Source organism: Brachyhypopomus gauderio, chromosome 19 (assembly GCF_052324685.1).
Source record: "Brachyhypopomus gauderio isolate BG-103 chromosome 19, BGAUD_0.2, whole genome shotgun sequence".
NCBI lineage: Eukaryota > Metazoa > Chordata > Actinopteri > Gymnotiformes > Hypopomidae > Brachyhypopomus > Brachyhypopomus gauderio.
This window is the reverse complement of record NC_135229.1, coordinates 3,432,877-3,446,135: the sequence shown is the minus strand read 5'-3', so window position 1 is coordinate 3,446,135 and position 13,259 is coordinate 3,432,877. Positions and strand designations below refer to the sequence as shown.

The 13,259-nt window shown below is 40.2% G+C and overlaps 2 protein-coding genes across 2 annotated transcripts; both read right to left on the bottom strand.

Annotated features, from left to right (window-relative positions):
- On the bottom strand, window positions 1–5,794 carry LOC143483338 (uncharacterized). Its single transcript, XM_076982180.1, has 11 exons — window positions 5,776–5,794; window positions 4,979–5,171; window positions 4,464–4,534; window positions 3,906–4,226; window positions 3,484–3,789; window positions 3,337–3,363; window positions 2,938–2,992; window positions 2,441–2,544; window positions 2,173–2,210; window positions 1,006–1,074; window positions 1–722 (listed from the first exon to the last, which is right to left on the bottom strand). Exons 1-11 carry the CDS (start codon window positions 5,792–5,794, stop codon window positions 666–668), a joined length of 1,260 nt encoding a protein of 419 aa, XP_076838295.1. The 3' UTR covers window positions 1–665.
- Window positions 5,795–7,084: 1,290 nt separating this feature from the next.
- On the bottom strand, window positions 7,085–10,372 carry LOC143483036 (uncharacterized). Its single transcript, XM_076981712.1, has 5 exons — window positions 10,220–10,372; window positions 9,833–9,907; window positions 9,473–9,541; window positions 8,095–8,140; window positions 7,085–7,369 (listed from the first exon to the last, which is right to left on the bottom strand). Exons 1-5 carry the CDS (start codon window positions 10,314–10,316, stop codon window positions 7,333–7,335), a joined length of 324 nt encoding a protein of 107 aa, XP_076837827.1. The 5' UTR covers window positions 10,317–10,372; the 3' UTR covers window positions 7,085–7,332.
- Between the last annotated feature and the right edge of the window lie 2,887 nt (window positions 10,373–13,259).

The window sequence follows — 13,259 nt, the reverse complement described above, 5'->3', positions numbered from 1 at the left end:
TTCAATGTAAAGAAAGGGAGTTTAAATCCTTGGACAAAACTGAAGGAACAACATGTGAAGAATGTGGGAAACAAATTAAAGACACTGAAACACCACATAAAAGTTCATAAGGCACCTGAAAATACTCCTCGATAGGTTTGTGTAGTTTACATTAGACAGCTGTCAATACAGTGTGGTAGCCCCAATTAGCGTGAACAAACATCAATCAACCATTGACATTTAAAGTATTGAGTATAATTAAGCATAACTGTTGTGGAACGAAAATAAGTGATGCATTCTATACAGTTCTGAGCATGCAAAATTAGGGATGATTAAATGGTATACTGAGTATGAACATGAGTGTTCTGGTCAGTCCCAAAACATATAGAGTCACAGCACATTTACTAGCAAAACACATGGGAGTGTGACCACAACATGAACAGAAAATCAAGTAGGCTACATTTCAGTGTTTATTAAAGCATGTTTTGACATGAAGAACTTCGCAGTTAATGACTCATTGACTTATTCACACTTGCTCAAGCTGAAGATTTCCCACGAGAGGACGATTGCATGAACTCACACCACTTGCACAGGACTGACCTCTGTGTAAGTGGTTAAACTTTCCACATGCACATGTCAGTGCATTGTGGTCCAGGCCATTTTTGACACTTCGTTACCGCCATGTCTTACTTGTGAAGCACAGAGCTGTAGATCACCCCGTCATCTGTGGTTGTGGGAGAGAGCTGAACAATGGGGCAGTTTTAGAGGTCTGGTACATGGTGAACCACGGACTACCATCCAGGATTCTCTTTGGTTACAGACTGTATCACCAGCAATAGGCTTGATAAGGACACTGAAACTGAATGTAAGCTAGACACCCATTTACAGTTACAACAGGTTGAACTATTCTCATAAACAGTTACTGATGTCAACCAGCCAGTGCTCCCTTGTCTTTGGCTCAGGACAGTGAATTAATGGGTGTGTTCATGACAACAGGTCTGACTGTATGTTTAGCAGCATACTTACAGTTTCACGTTTGGGAACTATGGTTACAGAGCTGTAGATGACATCTGTATGAAGCTGGACAGGTGAAGACTGTGGAAACAAAAAGCTACTCAGTAATGATCCCTGAATAAGTATTTGGTGTTGTTTGTATTAGATGAGTCACAATGTATCTAACTGCTAATATGGCTGACTTGCATCACTTGCAGCTTATCTTGGAAAAACAATACAACACTAATAACCATCAAACACCATACTAATATCAAACACAACACTAATAACCATCAAACACCATACTAATATAAAACACAACACTAATATCCGTCAAACACCATACTAATGTCAAACACAATACTAATATCCACCAAACACCATACTAATATCAAACACAACTGTGACGTTCGGGCGCAGCCAAGGACGAGACACAGAATCCTCGGGTTGCGGAGCAAACGTGACTTTAATCTGACAAGTATTGCGCAATCGCGCACGAGTAACACGGAGCAAGCACACACACAACGTGTAGACTTAGACAACGACGAGCACAGGACACTGCGCGAGCGCACATTAAATAGACAAACCACATTAACCCCACGTGATTACGAGACGATTCATCACCACGGAATATCCACAGACGCAGACGATGCACGTAGACTACGTAAACACACGCCCAAAAGGGAGGGGCCGGGGTCCTCAACGTGACAACAACACTAACATCCATCAAACACCATACTAATATCAAACTCAACACTAATATCCATCAAACACCATACTAATATCAAACACAACACTAATATCCGTCAAACATCATACTAATATCAAACACAACACTAATATCCGTCAAACACCATACTAATATCAAACACAACACTAATATCCATCAAACACCATACTAATATCAAACACAACACTAATATCCATCAAACACCATACTAATATCAAACACAACACTAATAACCATCAAACACCATACTAATATAAAACACAACACTAATATCCATCAAACACCATACTAATATCAAACACAACACTAATATCCGTCAAACACAATAATAATAACAAACTCCACACTAATATCCACCAAACACAATAATAATAACAAACTCCACACTAATATCCATCAAACACAATAATAACTGAACAAAACACTAATAATCAAGAAATACACTAATACCAATCAAACACAATACTAACTGTGTCAGCAGTGTTGCTGCTCCCACGTTGGTTTTCCCCTGGGGAAAATTGTTATGAGTTTGTATGTCAGCAGATACAGTTTTCCCATCACGACATAAGATGTTTATTTGTGATAATACATAGGATAGCAATACAAGCATACAACAGTTACAGCACTATAAACCTTTGTTAAAATTGATCAGTTTTATTAACACTAATATGGTTACTGGCATTAACTTTAATATTTTCAAGAGTGCCAGTATAACAGGAGATGGAGCCGCCTGCTTACTGCGTGTCTGTCTGTGTTTCAGAGTGCAGGTTAGAATTAGCAGAATAACCAGCAGCCCCAGTCCCACCACCACTGGGAGCCAAACAGTCATGATGGTCCCATACCTGCAGTGTGCAGACCCAGTGTAGTTATGTGAGTTATACATATGTATTTTATAGTCACTAACCCAGTGTGGTTATATTAGTTATACGTACATGTTTTATAGTCATGAAACCAGTGTGGTTATATTAGTTATAAATATGTATTTTATAGTTACTAACCCAGTGTGGTTATATTAGTTATACATACGTATTTTATAGTCACTAACCCAGTGTGGTTATATTAGTTATACATACGTATTTTATAGTCACTAATCTAGTGTGGTTATATTAGTTATACGTACATGTTTTATAGTCATGAAACCAGCGTGAGGAATATGTTTTCCACCATACACAGAACACAAACACACTCTCACACTCTCGCACACACACACACACACACACACACACACACATTACTTGGCTGTTGTCCAGTCATTGTTGGTAGTGTTTTTTAGATTCTCTGATGGTGTCACTGCAGAACACAGAATGGCACCACATGTGATACTGAGGTGTGAAAAGCTTCATGATAAAGTGAAAGATGTAAAATTGTTGCCATTATAAGATAAATATTAGTTCTGGTACCTGGAGTGGTGTGTGGATTAACATCTCTGATGCTGGTTTTCTTATTTTCAGGTGTGTTTGTCACAGCTGTTGTCACTATGAGGACAGAAAATACTACCTTTCAGACACATTCTGGTATCAGTGAGAACATTTTCCAGTAAGATGAGCTCTGGTTGCTACATCTGTTCTCCATACTGAGAATGTTGCATTCAGGACACAACAGAGATCAAATATGAAAGAGTCAAACTGACTCACTTCTACTCTTGTACACTAGGACTAAATCTAGTATCACACCACAGACACAGGATTAGTTATTCTGTCTCTAGTCAGTGCTGTCATGTTTTAAATGTTCATTGACATATAGTTTCACCATTTAAAACACAAAGGTACATGTAAACATACCTGTGAGTGCATCAGTGACTGTGAGGTGAACAGGAACCTGTACATCTCCAACAGAGCACCAGTACCAGCCAGCATCACTCTTCTTCAGTCCAGTCATCTCCACCGTGAAGGATCCTATCCATTCCCTGATCCACACTGCTGAATTCTGGGATGTGTGAGTCCTCCCCACTGTGTAGCAGCTCCAGTCTGTAGATCTGCACCACTGCTTCTGTTTATTCCAATATGCAGCACTGTAGAGACACTGGACACTGACGCTGCTCCCCTCCTCTCCACTCACTCTGCTCCCCAACACAGACACCACAGGAGCTGAACAAGCACATAAAAATACAGCAGTGTAAACATGTCCTCCACCATAAGAAACATCTGATAGAAGCCTTACAAACAGTCAGCAAGTCTATATTTAATACAGAGGGATATCTTACCTGCACTAACTGTCAGATACAAATAATCCATATCATCTGGTTTATATTTACCACCAATTTCAGCAGCACACCAGTACCATCCAGAGTGATCAGTGTTCAGTCTGTTCAGTTCCACAGTGAACATATTGTGGGTTGGATGATCAATAACTGATGTGCTTCCACGTGTGTTTGTATTGGCTACTATGGTGCAAGAGGACCAATAGTATCCACGACACCAGTATTTGTTGTTTGATTTATAGGATTTATCATAAAAACATGGAATAGTGACAGAATCTCCCCTTTTTACAGAAACGTGCTTCAGCGTCCTCAAGTTCTCTGAGTCTGCAGATACACACACACACACACACACATACACACACACTGCTTTACAAAGATCACTGTCTGTATCTCAGTACTGTGCAGGTAGGATGTATGTCCAATGTTAAAGTGAAGATCAGTTCAGAGATATCTGGAGCCACACTGCACTCTGAAATAGGTCAGCTAATAAAGGACCAGTTACACCCATGAAACTGAAGACCACACAGGTGGTTCATATGAGTGAACCAGCGCTGATCTTACCTGAGATGCAGAGGAGAAACACAAAGAGAACGATAGAATCCATGAGAGAGTAACAGCACATGTAACAGTTGCTGCAGGACACAAATGACAAACACACTTCCTACATCAGACACTTGGTCTGAGTGGTGCTTGTTTGTCTCACATTTTTACATCTATTCTGCTATTTCAATAATTCACTAAAAATGAATGAAAAAAATGAAAAAAGACAAAAATAAAGAAAACAAGCAATTTATGAAAGTTTGGGTCAATTTGGTTTTTATTAATGAGAACATTATTTTTTCATTATTTCTCTCTCTCTCTCAATAATTGTTGTATGTATAGAACCTTTAAAAATAAGCTTACAAAGTTCTTTAGATGATGAAGATGATATTAACACTAATGATATAAAAAATAGTAAGAGTAGAACAGGAAGAGTAGAACAAATGGAAGACCAACAGGACTGTGAAAGACATGAAACAGTTCTGTTGTGTACTGTGTGTGAATTATGTTGGGTGGTGTGTGAATGCCAGTGTAACCACATGTCTTTACTGGACACAGTGGTGCTGGTTGTCAGTCTAATATGGGTACGATTGCAGAGTGAGGCTGTAACCTGCAGGAGGAGGTTTTCCCAGAGTGCCTCACACTGCTCTACTTCAGACACGCTGCAAATGAAGCGTTGTGGCCTAAAGACGAGACGCTGGCTGTCCAATGAGACGGTCACACAGTCCTCTGAACCACCGAATGCATCCACAGTTACCAGAATGCACAGGAAACAACCAATCACATCACACAATGTTGAATAAAACTATTTATTTGGTCATCAGTACAGGTTCAGCTCATCAGCTTTTCACAGCAGGTGTGTGTTACTCCTCTCTCCTCCTCTCTGTTATTCACTTTCTCTAATGTAGGAGACGACAATTTAATGTGCACTATCACACCTCTTCTGCAGTGTCCAACATCACCACGTGTGATGTGACAGAGTCAACGCACAACTGCATAAGAAAGTGAAGCGTGCGTCTTTGACCACAAATAACATCACAGATTCTTGTCCTTCTATTTGCAGTTTTGAAAAATTTTCAATATTTTTGTTTCATTATTTTTTATTTTCTTCATTATTTTTCTCTTACTGGGAAAAGTTTTGCACACAGAAGTGATAGAGCGATAAGCTGGTTCCTTCAGACCAGCGTGATCATTAGCTGAGGAGGTGCGTCAGTACTCCTGTGTGACGTGTACTACGTGTACTACCACTAGATGGCGCCAGATCTCCACAATGCTTTATTATGACGTGCTGCCCTGTAGAGATTGTGAACAATATCTTTACCTCCATTCTCACCTCTCACTCCGCTCTCCATCACAGAAAGGTAGACATCTAAATAAATGAATTAAAAACAATGATCCACAATAACATGGAACAGTAATATTGTAATTAACCAAGTATTAGGTCTGTAAGATATATGTTTGTAATTACACGTATGATTTTGATGACTAACATTGATTAACTTTGTAAATATAACACACTCCTATTTGTTAGACATAGTATGGCCCGATCCATATGACGTAGGTTAGATCGGTTTTTGGGAAGATGGATTCGGGTGGAAATAAGGATGACCTAGGAGCATGAATTAACATAGTTTTTGACCATGCTATTTGAGTTATAAGAATAAGGAAAGGAAAGGATTTTTTTTTTTTTGAAGCTCAATCTTGACACGCCTTCTTTTTTTTGCTCTAGTGCTTACCCAAGTATTGATGTTCGCGGATGCTAATTTCATCAACCTTACAAGATATATCCATCCATTATCTTCACGTCGGGGTCACGAGGGTGGGGGGTGGGTTGGGGGTTATCTGGTTGGGTGGGTATCCTCCTAGAGCAGGGGTCGGCAACCTATGGCACGCGTGCCACTGTTGGTACGCGGAAGCATAATCAGTGGCACGCGACACGCTGGACCAGCATCAGCAAAAAATCTCAGACAGAGAGCACGATCCTCCAATCGAAATCGCTCCTCAGCGCTTTGCTAAGCGGAGGCGTTTATACTCGGCGATCGATCGCGATATAATATAATATAATTTCGATATATTCGATAATATAATTTTCTGTGCAGTGAACACAGAAAATTAGTCTTTGTCCTTTTTAAAGCATAAAAACACCAAAGGCAATGTTCTGAACGTTCATTAGGCATTAACCTTGGGCATGACTCTTACATCTAACATCAGGACAGTGTGAGTGAACATTTCAAATAATGTTAAACAACATGTTAAAACACGAGTTATACAAACATAAGACATGTTAAGACATCAACACAGCTCTATCTGTGAACTTCAGATGAACTACCTATTATGTATGATGGAATTACATATGATGCCACAGTAGGTATGTGTCTTCGTGTGTGTGTGTGTGTGTGTCACCCTCTCTCATGCTCTGCCTCAGTCAATCAAATCTCAAAAAAGTTGATTCTTGGACTCTAATCTGTCTCTAGTTCTGTCTCTAATCTTGAGTCCCTATTAAAATGCTGGAGACTCCTGGAACCTCTGGAAAAAGAGGGATGTCTGCAAACTTGACTCTGGAATTTCAACTTCCATTAAAACTAAATGACAACATCAGTAATGATGATGATGGATATTTATTCATACAGGACACATTCACATTCACTATAGTGAGTAGAACAAAAAACATGACGGTGTTGAAATACATGAAGAGCAGATTGTCAGACGAGGGAAGTGAGACCATTATCTCATGTAAACTATTAGTTTTATAATGTTTCTGTCACAGTGGGGAGGGCGGGTCGCCGTCAGAGGGCGCGTGTCTCAGCTCACACTGCTTCATAACAAACGCCCCCGAGCACCAAACCACTCCCTCGGTCCAAATCACCAGAATACTAGCACCTGTTCCCTATTATGTTGTGTGTGAAATGCAGAACTCCACAACATCTCTGAAACATAAAACAAATCATCAGTGAATCACAAAGGATCGAACTGCTGAGATGTCACAACACATCACTTCCTGTGAACCTTCAGTCTAAAAACAAAATGGCAGATTATTAAAATTTAGCCCTGTCAAAGTTAAATTAACTTTGTTCAAGTCCTTTTTTGTACATCATGTGTTTATACATCCAATGATTGGATATCTGACACCCACTTTCCATCAACACTCATGAAGCTAATACAGTTTTTAATAAAGAATCTCAGTTTTGTAAAGAGTCAGATAACCACTACAATTACAGAGCTTTTGTGACGGGCAAGGGTGCAATCGAAAAAGGAAGCAATCACGCCAAGTCTCAGGGAAAAAAGGAGGGTTTAATGTATAATGTGCGTAAACCAAAAACCCATGACTCGATCTGAATTAAGGATATAATAACCAGCAGTCAACTGGTACAAAGACAAGACATATATAGACAAACAAACGACTGTCAGGTGAGGCGGATCATAGGCCCCACCCACCTGAGGGACGAACACAACGAAACAAGACAACTGCCGCTGTATACGGGGGCGACTAGTAGGGGGCCCGCCATACCGTGACAGCTTTCACCATCACTGTAATGTTTAATTACACACAACTCCGCATAGCCTGCAGTAACAAAGATTTGCCTCACGAGAACCTTCTCCATTCTCTTCAGGAAGTTCTCACATAATAATAATTTGGGTTTGTTGCACTCACGTGGGTTTGGTATTGTCAGACAGTCCAGTGTCTCTCGCGTTACAACCTAAAGAATCATGGGAATATGAATATTATGTTTTGCTTTAACCCCTCAGAACTCAGCAGAACCATATCTGTTCCTGCACTGTTTCTATCAGGGATGTTCAGTAATCTCAGTCATTACATAAATGTCTCCTATATGGAGAGCAGACAGGATTCAATCATGTGTTCCTCAAGTGTAACAAACAAGGCTGGGCAGGTAGGACGCAGATGCAGATATAGGAGGTTTAATATAACAGACCAACACAAAAGAGCACAACTCATACAAAGACCAAAGCTGAACATGAAAGTTAACACAAAAAGACACAGAGCATGAACAAACAAAACAAAAACCACTACTCACGACTAGAACATTACACTGAATCATTCCACTGACAACATACAATAACCCACCACCACAGAGACCAAACACAGGACTTAAATACATCAACTAACAAGGGACACAACAAGACACACCTGAAAGTGATAACGAGGGGCAGAGAACACGGCAGGGGTGTGAAAACAGAGACAACTAGGAAATGTCAAAATAAAAGACACTCAAACACAGAACAAAACAAAAGACAAGACTGACAGGGGGGAGGCAGGACCACATGACATCAAGGGACATTCACTTCTCCTCCACCTGCATTATCACAGGTATGACCCACAGCTTTATTATACCAAAACTACAAGAAGAAACAACATAAGAAAGGGTGTGTATTTCCATCTATGTAATAAGATGCAAATACAAAATAGTGGAAAAATATACACAATGTACAAATATTGAACTCTTTTGGGGAGACTGAAGAAATCTTTAGGTGAATTATACCAGGTTTCCTTCAGTACTTCTCAGAGCTCTTCTTTAGATTTTAGGTGTTTTGTGGTAAATCAGACTAAATACTTAAATTCTAAATAGCCTATAGAAGCTTACTTTTTCTGATTAAAAAATGCTTGTTTTCTAATTGAGTAATAATGTATTTCTTTTAAAATGTTTAAATCATAGACCATAAAGTGAATAGATGATTTGCTTTAACATGAAAAAACAAGATCCCTGTATTGTGTGTGTGTGTGTGTGTGTGTGTGTGTGTGTGTGTGTGTGTGTGTGTGTGTGTGTGTGATGTTATACTGTAAGTGTTCATATCAGTGTAATGAGGATGACTGCTGGTATGTTTATTTCTGTATGAATCATGGTGGAGAGGTGAATCACTGTAATCACATCCCTGTATCCCCATGTGATGACATTTTTGTTGAAAATAAGTCAGTGTAATAGTGAACATGGCTGGTGTAGTAATAGTTATCAAACATAAAAAATCATATTACCTGGCTACATAAATTATAGATAAATAAATAATTATGGTACCTGGAGTGGTCTGTGGAGTCGTCTTTCTGATGCTGGTTTTCTTGTTAATAAGATTCTCCGACTGTGTCACTGTAGAACACAAACAGTAAATTAGAGTAAAACCTACATGTGCTACTGAGGTGTGAGAAGCTTCATGAGGTCTTTAAAGCTCCAGGAGAAAGTGAAGTTAGTAAGATTTTTCCCATTTTAAGATCAGTATGTGTTGGTGTACAGGAGTGGTCTCCCTGATGCTGGTTCTCACTGTCAGGTGCCTCTGTCAGTATGAGGAAAGATTAAGCAGCTTGATGCATGAACTCTCAAATCAACACAGTAACGTCAAACACCGTGTGATTATGGTCACAACACTATCTGTTCTGGTACCTGGAGTGGTATGTGGATTGACATTTCTGATGCTGGATTTCTTATTGTCAGGTGTCATTGTCACAGCTGTTGTCACTATGAGGAAAGAATGAACAACTTAACCTTTCAGACTCATTCTGGTATCATTGAGAACATTTCAGTAAGAAGAGAACATTTTTCAGTAAGATGAGCTCTGGTTGCTACCTCTGTTCTCCATACTGAGAAAGCTGCATTCAGGACACAACAGAGACCAAACATGAAAGCCCAAAACTGACTAGGACCAAATCTAGTATCACACCACAGACACAGGATTGGTTATTCTGTCTGTACTCAGTGCTGTCATGTTTTAAAATAATAATTTCACCATTTACATAATTCATTAAGACACAAAGGTACATGCAATCATACCTGTGAGAGCATCATTGACTGTGAGGTGAACAGGAACCTGTACATCTCCAACAGAGCAAAAGTACCAGCCAGCATCACTCTTCTTCAGTCCAGTCATCTCCACCTTGAAGGATCTAATCCCTTCCTTGATCCACACTGCTGAATTCTGGGATGTGTGAGTCCTCCCCACTGTGTAGCAGCTCCAGTCTGTAGATCTGCACCACTGCTTCTGTTTATTCTGATATGCAGCACTGTAGAGACACTGGACACTGACGCTGCTCCCCTCCTCTCCACTCACTCTGCTCCCCAACACAGACACCGCAGGAGCTGAACAAACACATATAAATACAGCAGTGTAAACATGTCCTCCATCATAAGAAACATCTGATAGAAGCCTTACAAACAGTCAGCAAGTCTATATCTAATACAGAGAGATTTCTTACCTGCACTAACTGTCACATACAAATAATCCATATCATCATATTTACCACCAATTTCAGCAGCACACCAGTACCATCCAGAGTGATCAGTGTTCAGTCTGTTCAGTTCCACAGTAAACATATTGTGGGTTGGATGATCAATAACTGATGTGCTTCCATGTGTGTTTGTATAAGCTACTATGGTACAAGAGGACCAATAGTATCCATGACACCAGAATTTGTTGTTTGATTTATAGGATTCATCATAAAAACATGGAATAGTGACAGAATCTCCACTTTTTACAGCAACGTGCTTCAGTGTCCTCATGCACTCTGAGTCTGCAGACACACACACACACACACACACACACACACACACACACACAGCTTTACAAAGATCACTGTCTGTATCTCAGTACTGAACAGGTAGGATTTATGTCTAATGTTAAAGTGAAGATCAGTTCAGAGATGTTTGGAGCCACACTGCACTCTGAAATAGGTCAGCTAATAAAGGACCAGTTACACCCATGAAACTGAAGACCACACAGGTGGTTCATAGGAGTGAACCAGCGCTGATCTTACCTGAGATGCAGAGGAGAAACACAAAGAGAACAATAGAATCCATGAGAGAGTAACAGCACATGTAACAGTTGCTGCAGGACACAAATGACAAACACACTTCCTGCGTCGGGGTACACACACTTGGTCTGAGTCATGTTCTTTTTTTTCTCACATACTTTCCTCTGTATTGTCATGTGGTCCTGCCTCCCCCCTGTCAGTCTTGTCTTTTGTTTTGTTCTCTGTGTGTTTTGAGTGTCTTTTATTTTGACATTTCCTAGTTGTCTCTGTTTTCACACCCCTGCCGTGTTCTCTGCCCTTCGTTATCACTTTCAGGTGTGTCTTGTTGTGTTCCTTGTTTAGTCAGTGCATTTAAGTCCTGTGTTTGGTCTCTGTGGTTGTGGGTTATTGTATTTTGTCAGTAGAAAGATTAAGTTCAATGTTCTAGTCGTGAGTAGTGGTTTTTGTTCAGTTAGTTCATGCTCTCTGTGTCTTTTTGTGTTAACTTGCTTGTCTTCTTCGGTCTTTGTATGTATTATACTCCTTTTGTGTTAGTCGTTTATATTAAACTTCCTTATATCTGCATCTGCGTCCTACCTGCCCCGCCAGTTTGTTACATGTATATAGTATATGTATATGTGTGTTTGTATGTAAACACACACACATTTACATATATTAGTGGCCTGCTGGAGATCATTCTGCAGGGCTCTGGCACTGCTCCTCCTGTTCCTTCATACATAAGGGAGGAGTTAGTGGTCCTGCTGCTGGGTTGTTGCCCTCCTACGGCCCCCTCCATGTCTCCTGGTATCTGCTCCATGCTCTGGACACTGTGCTGACAGACACAGCAAATCTTTTTGCCACAGCTTGGATTGATGTGCCACCCTGTATGAGCTGCACTACCTGAGCAACTTCTGTGGGTTGTAGACACTGCATCATGCTACCTCTATGGTGAGAGAACTGACAAAAAACATCAACCAGAAAGGATGAGAACAGAGAAAATGTCTGTGATCACCACCTGCAGAACCTCCTTTATAGGGGGTGTCTTGTTAATTGTCTCTCATTTCTACCTGTTGTCTGTTTCATTTGCACAACAGCAGGTGAAATGGATTCACGATCAATGTTGCTTCCTAACATGTTAAGGGAACAAACAAATACATGCATGCACATTCACCCCTTTCATTTCAAATATAATTTTTCAGGCAAAGCGTTAAATTGTGACTCAGTGGTGAAAAAGTGAAAGCACAAGAGATTATCTTTCTCAAAGAAGCACCTGAAAAACTCACAGCATTGTTGTAATAGTGGAGGTAGCACTATTTAACTTTGCATTGAAACAAAACATGCAAGACAAAATACACTGTGTGTACCGTGTGTGAATTATATTGGGTGGTGTGTGATTGCCAGTGTAACCACATGTCTTTACTGGACACAGTGGTGTTGGTTGCCAGCTTAATATGTATATGACTGCAGAGTGAGGCTGTGAATGTTGTGGTCTAGAGACGAGACGCTGGCTGTCCAATGAGACGGTCACGCAGTTGTCTGAACTACCATATATTGACATTCACAGTTCACAGAATGCACAGCAAACCAATCACATCACACAATCACCATACCCAGAATGCTAATTTGACTCACACATGTGGTTCATTAGTCAGTACTGTAAATACTTTGTTAATCTCATTCTGTGCTAAGCACATGGTTGTTTGGATTATTGGGTCGTACATATATTGTACATAACAATTTATTGGGCCATAAAACTTCACTTTCAACATGGTTATAGCTGGACTTGCTTTTATCTATAACTGCATAGCGCATGCATGTTTCAATCAGTACTGGAAGAACTGGGAGTATCAGTACAGGTTCAGCTCATCAGTCTTTCACAGCAGGTGTGTGTTACTCCTCTCTCCTCCTCTCAGTACTGGCCGTGTCATTCACTTCCTCTAATGTAGGAGACGACTCTTTAATGTGCAGTATCACACCTCTTCTGCAATGTCCAACATCACCATGTGTGATGTGACCGAGGAAATGCACAACTATAAGAAAGTGAAGCGCGCGTCTTTGACCACAAATAACATCACCGATTCTTG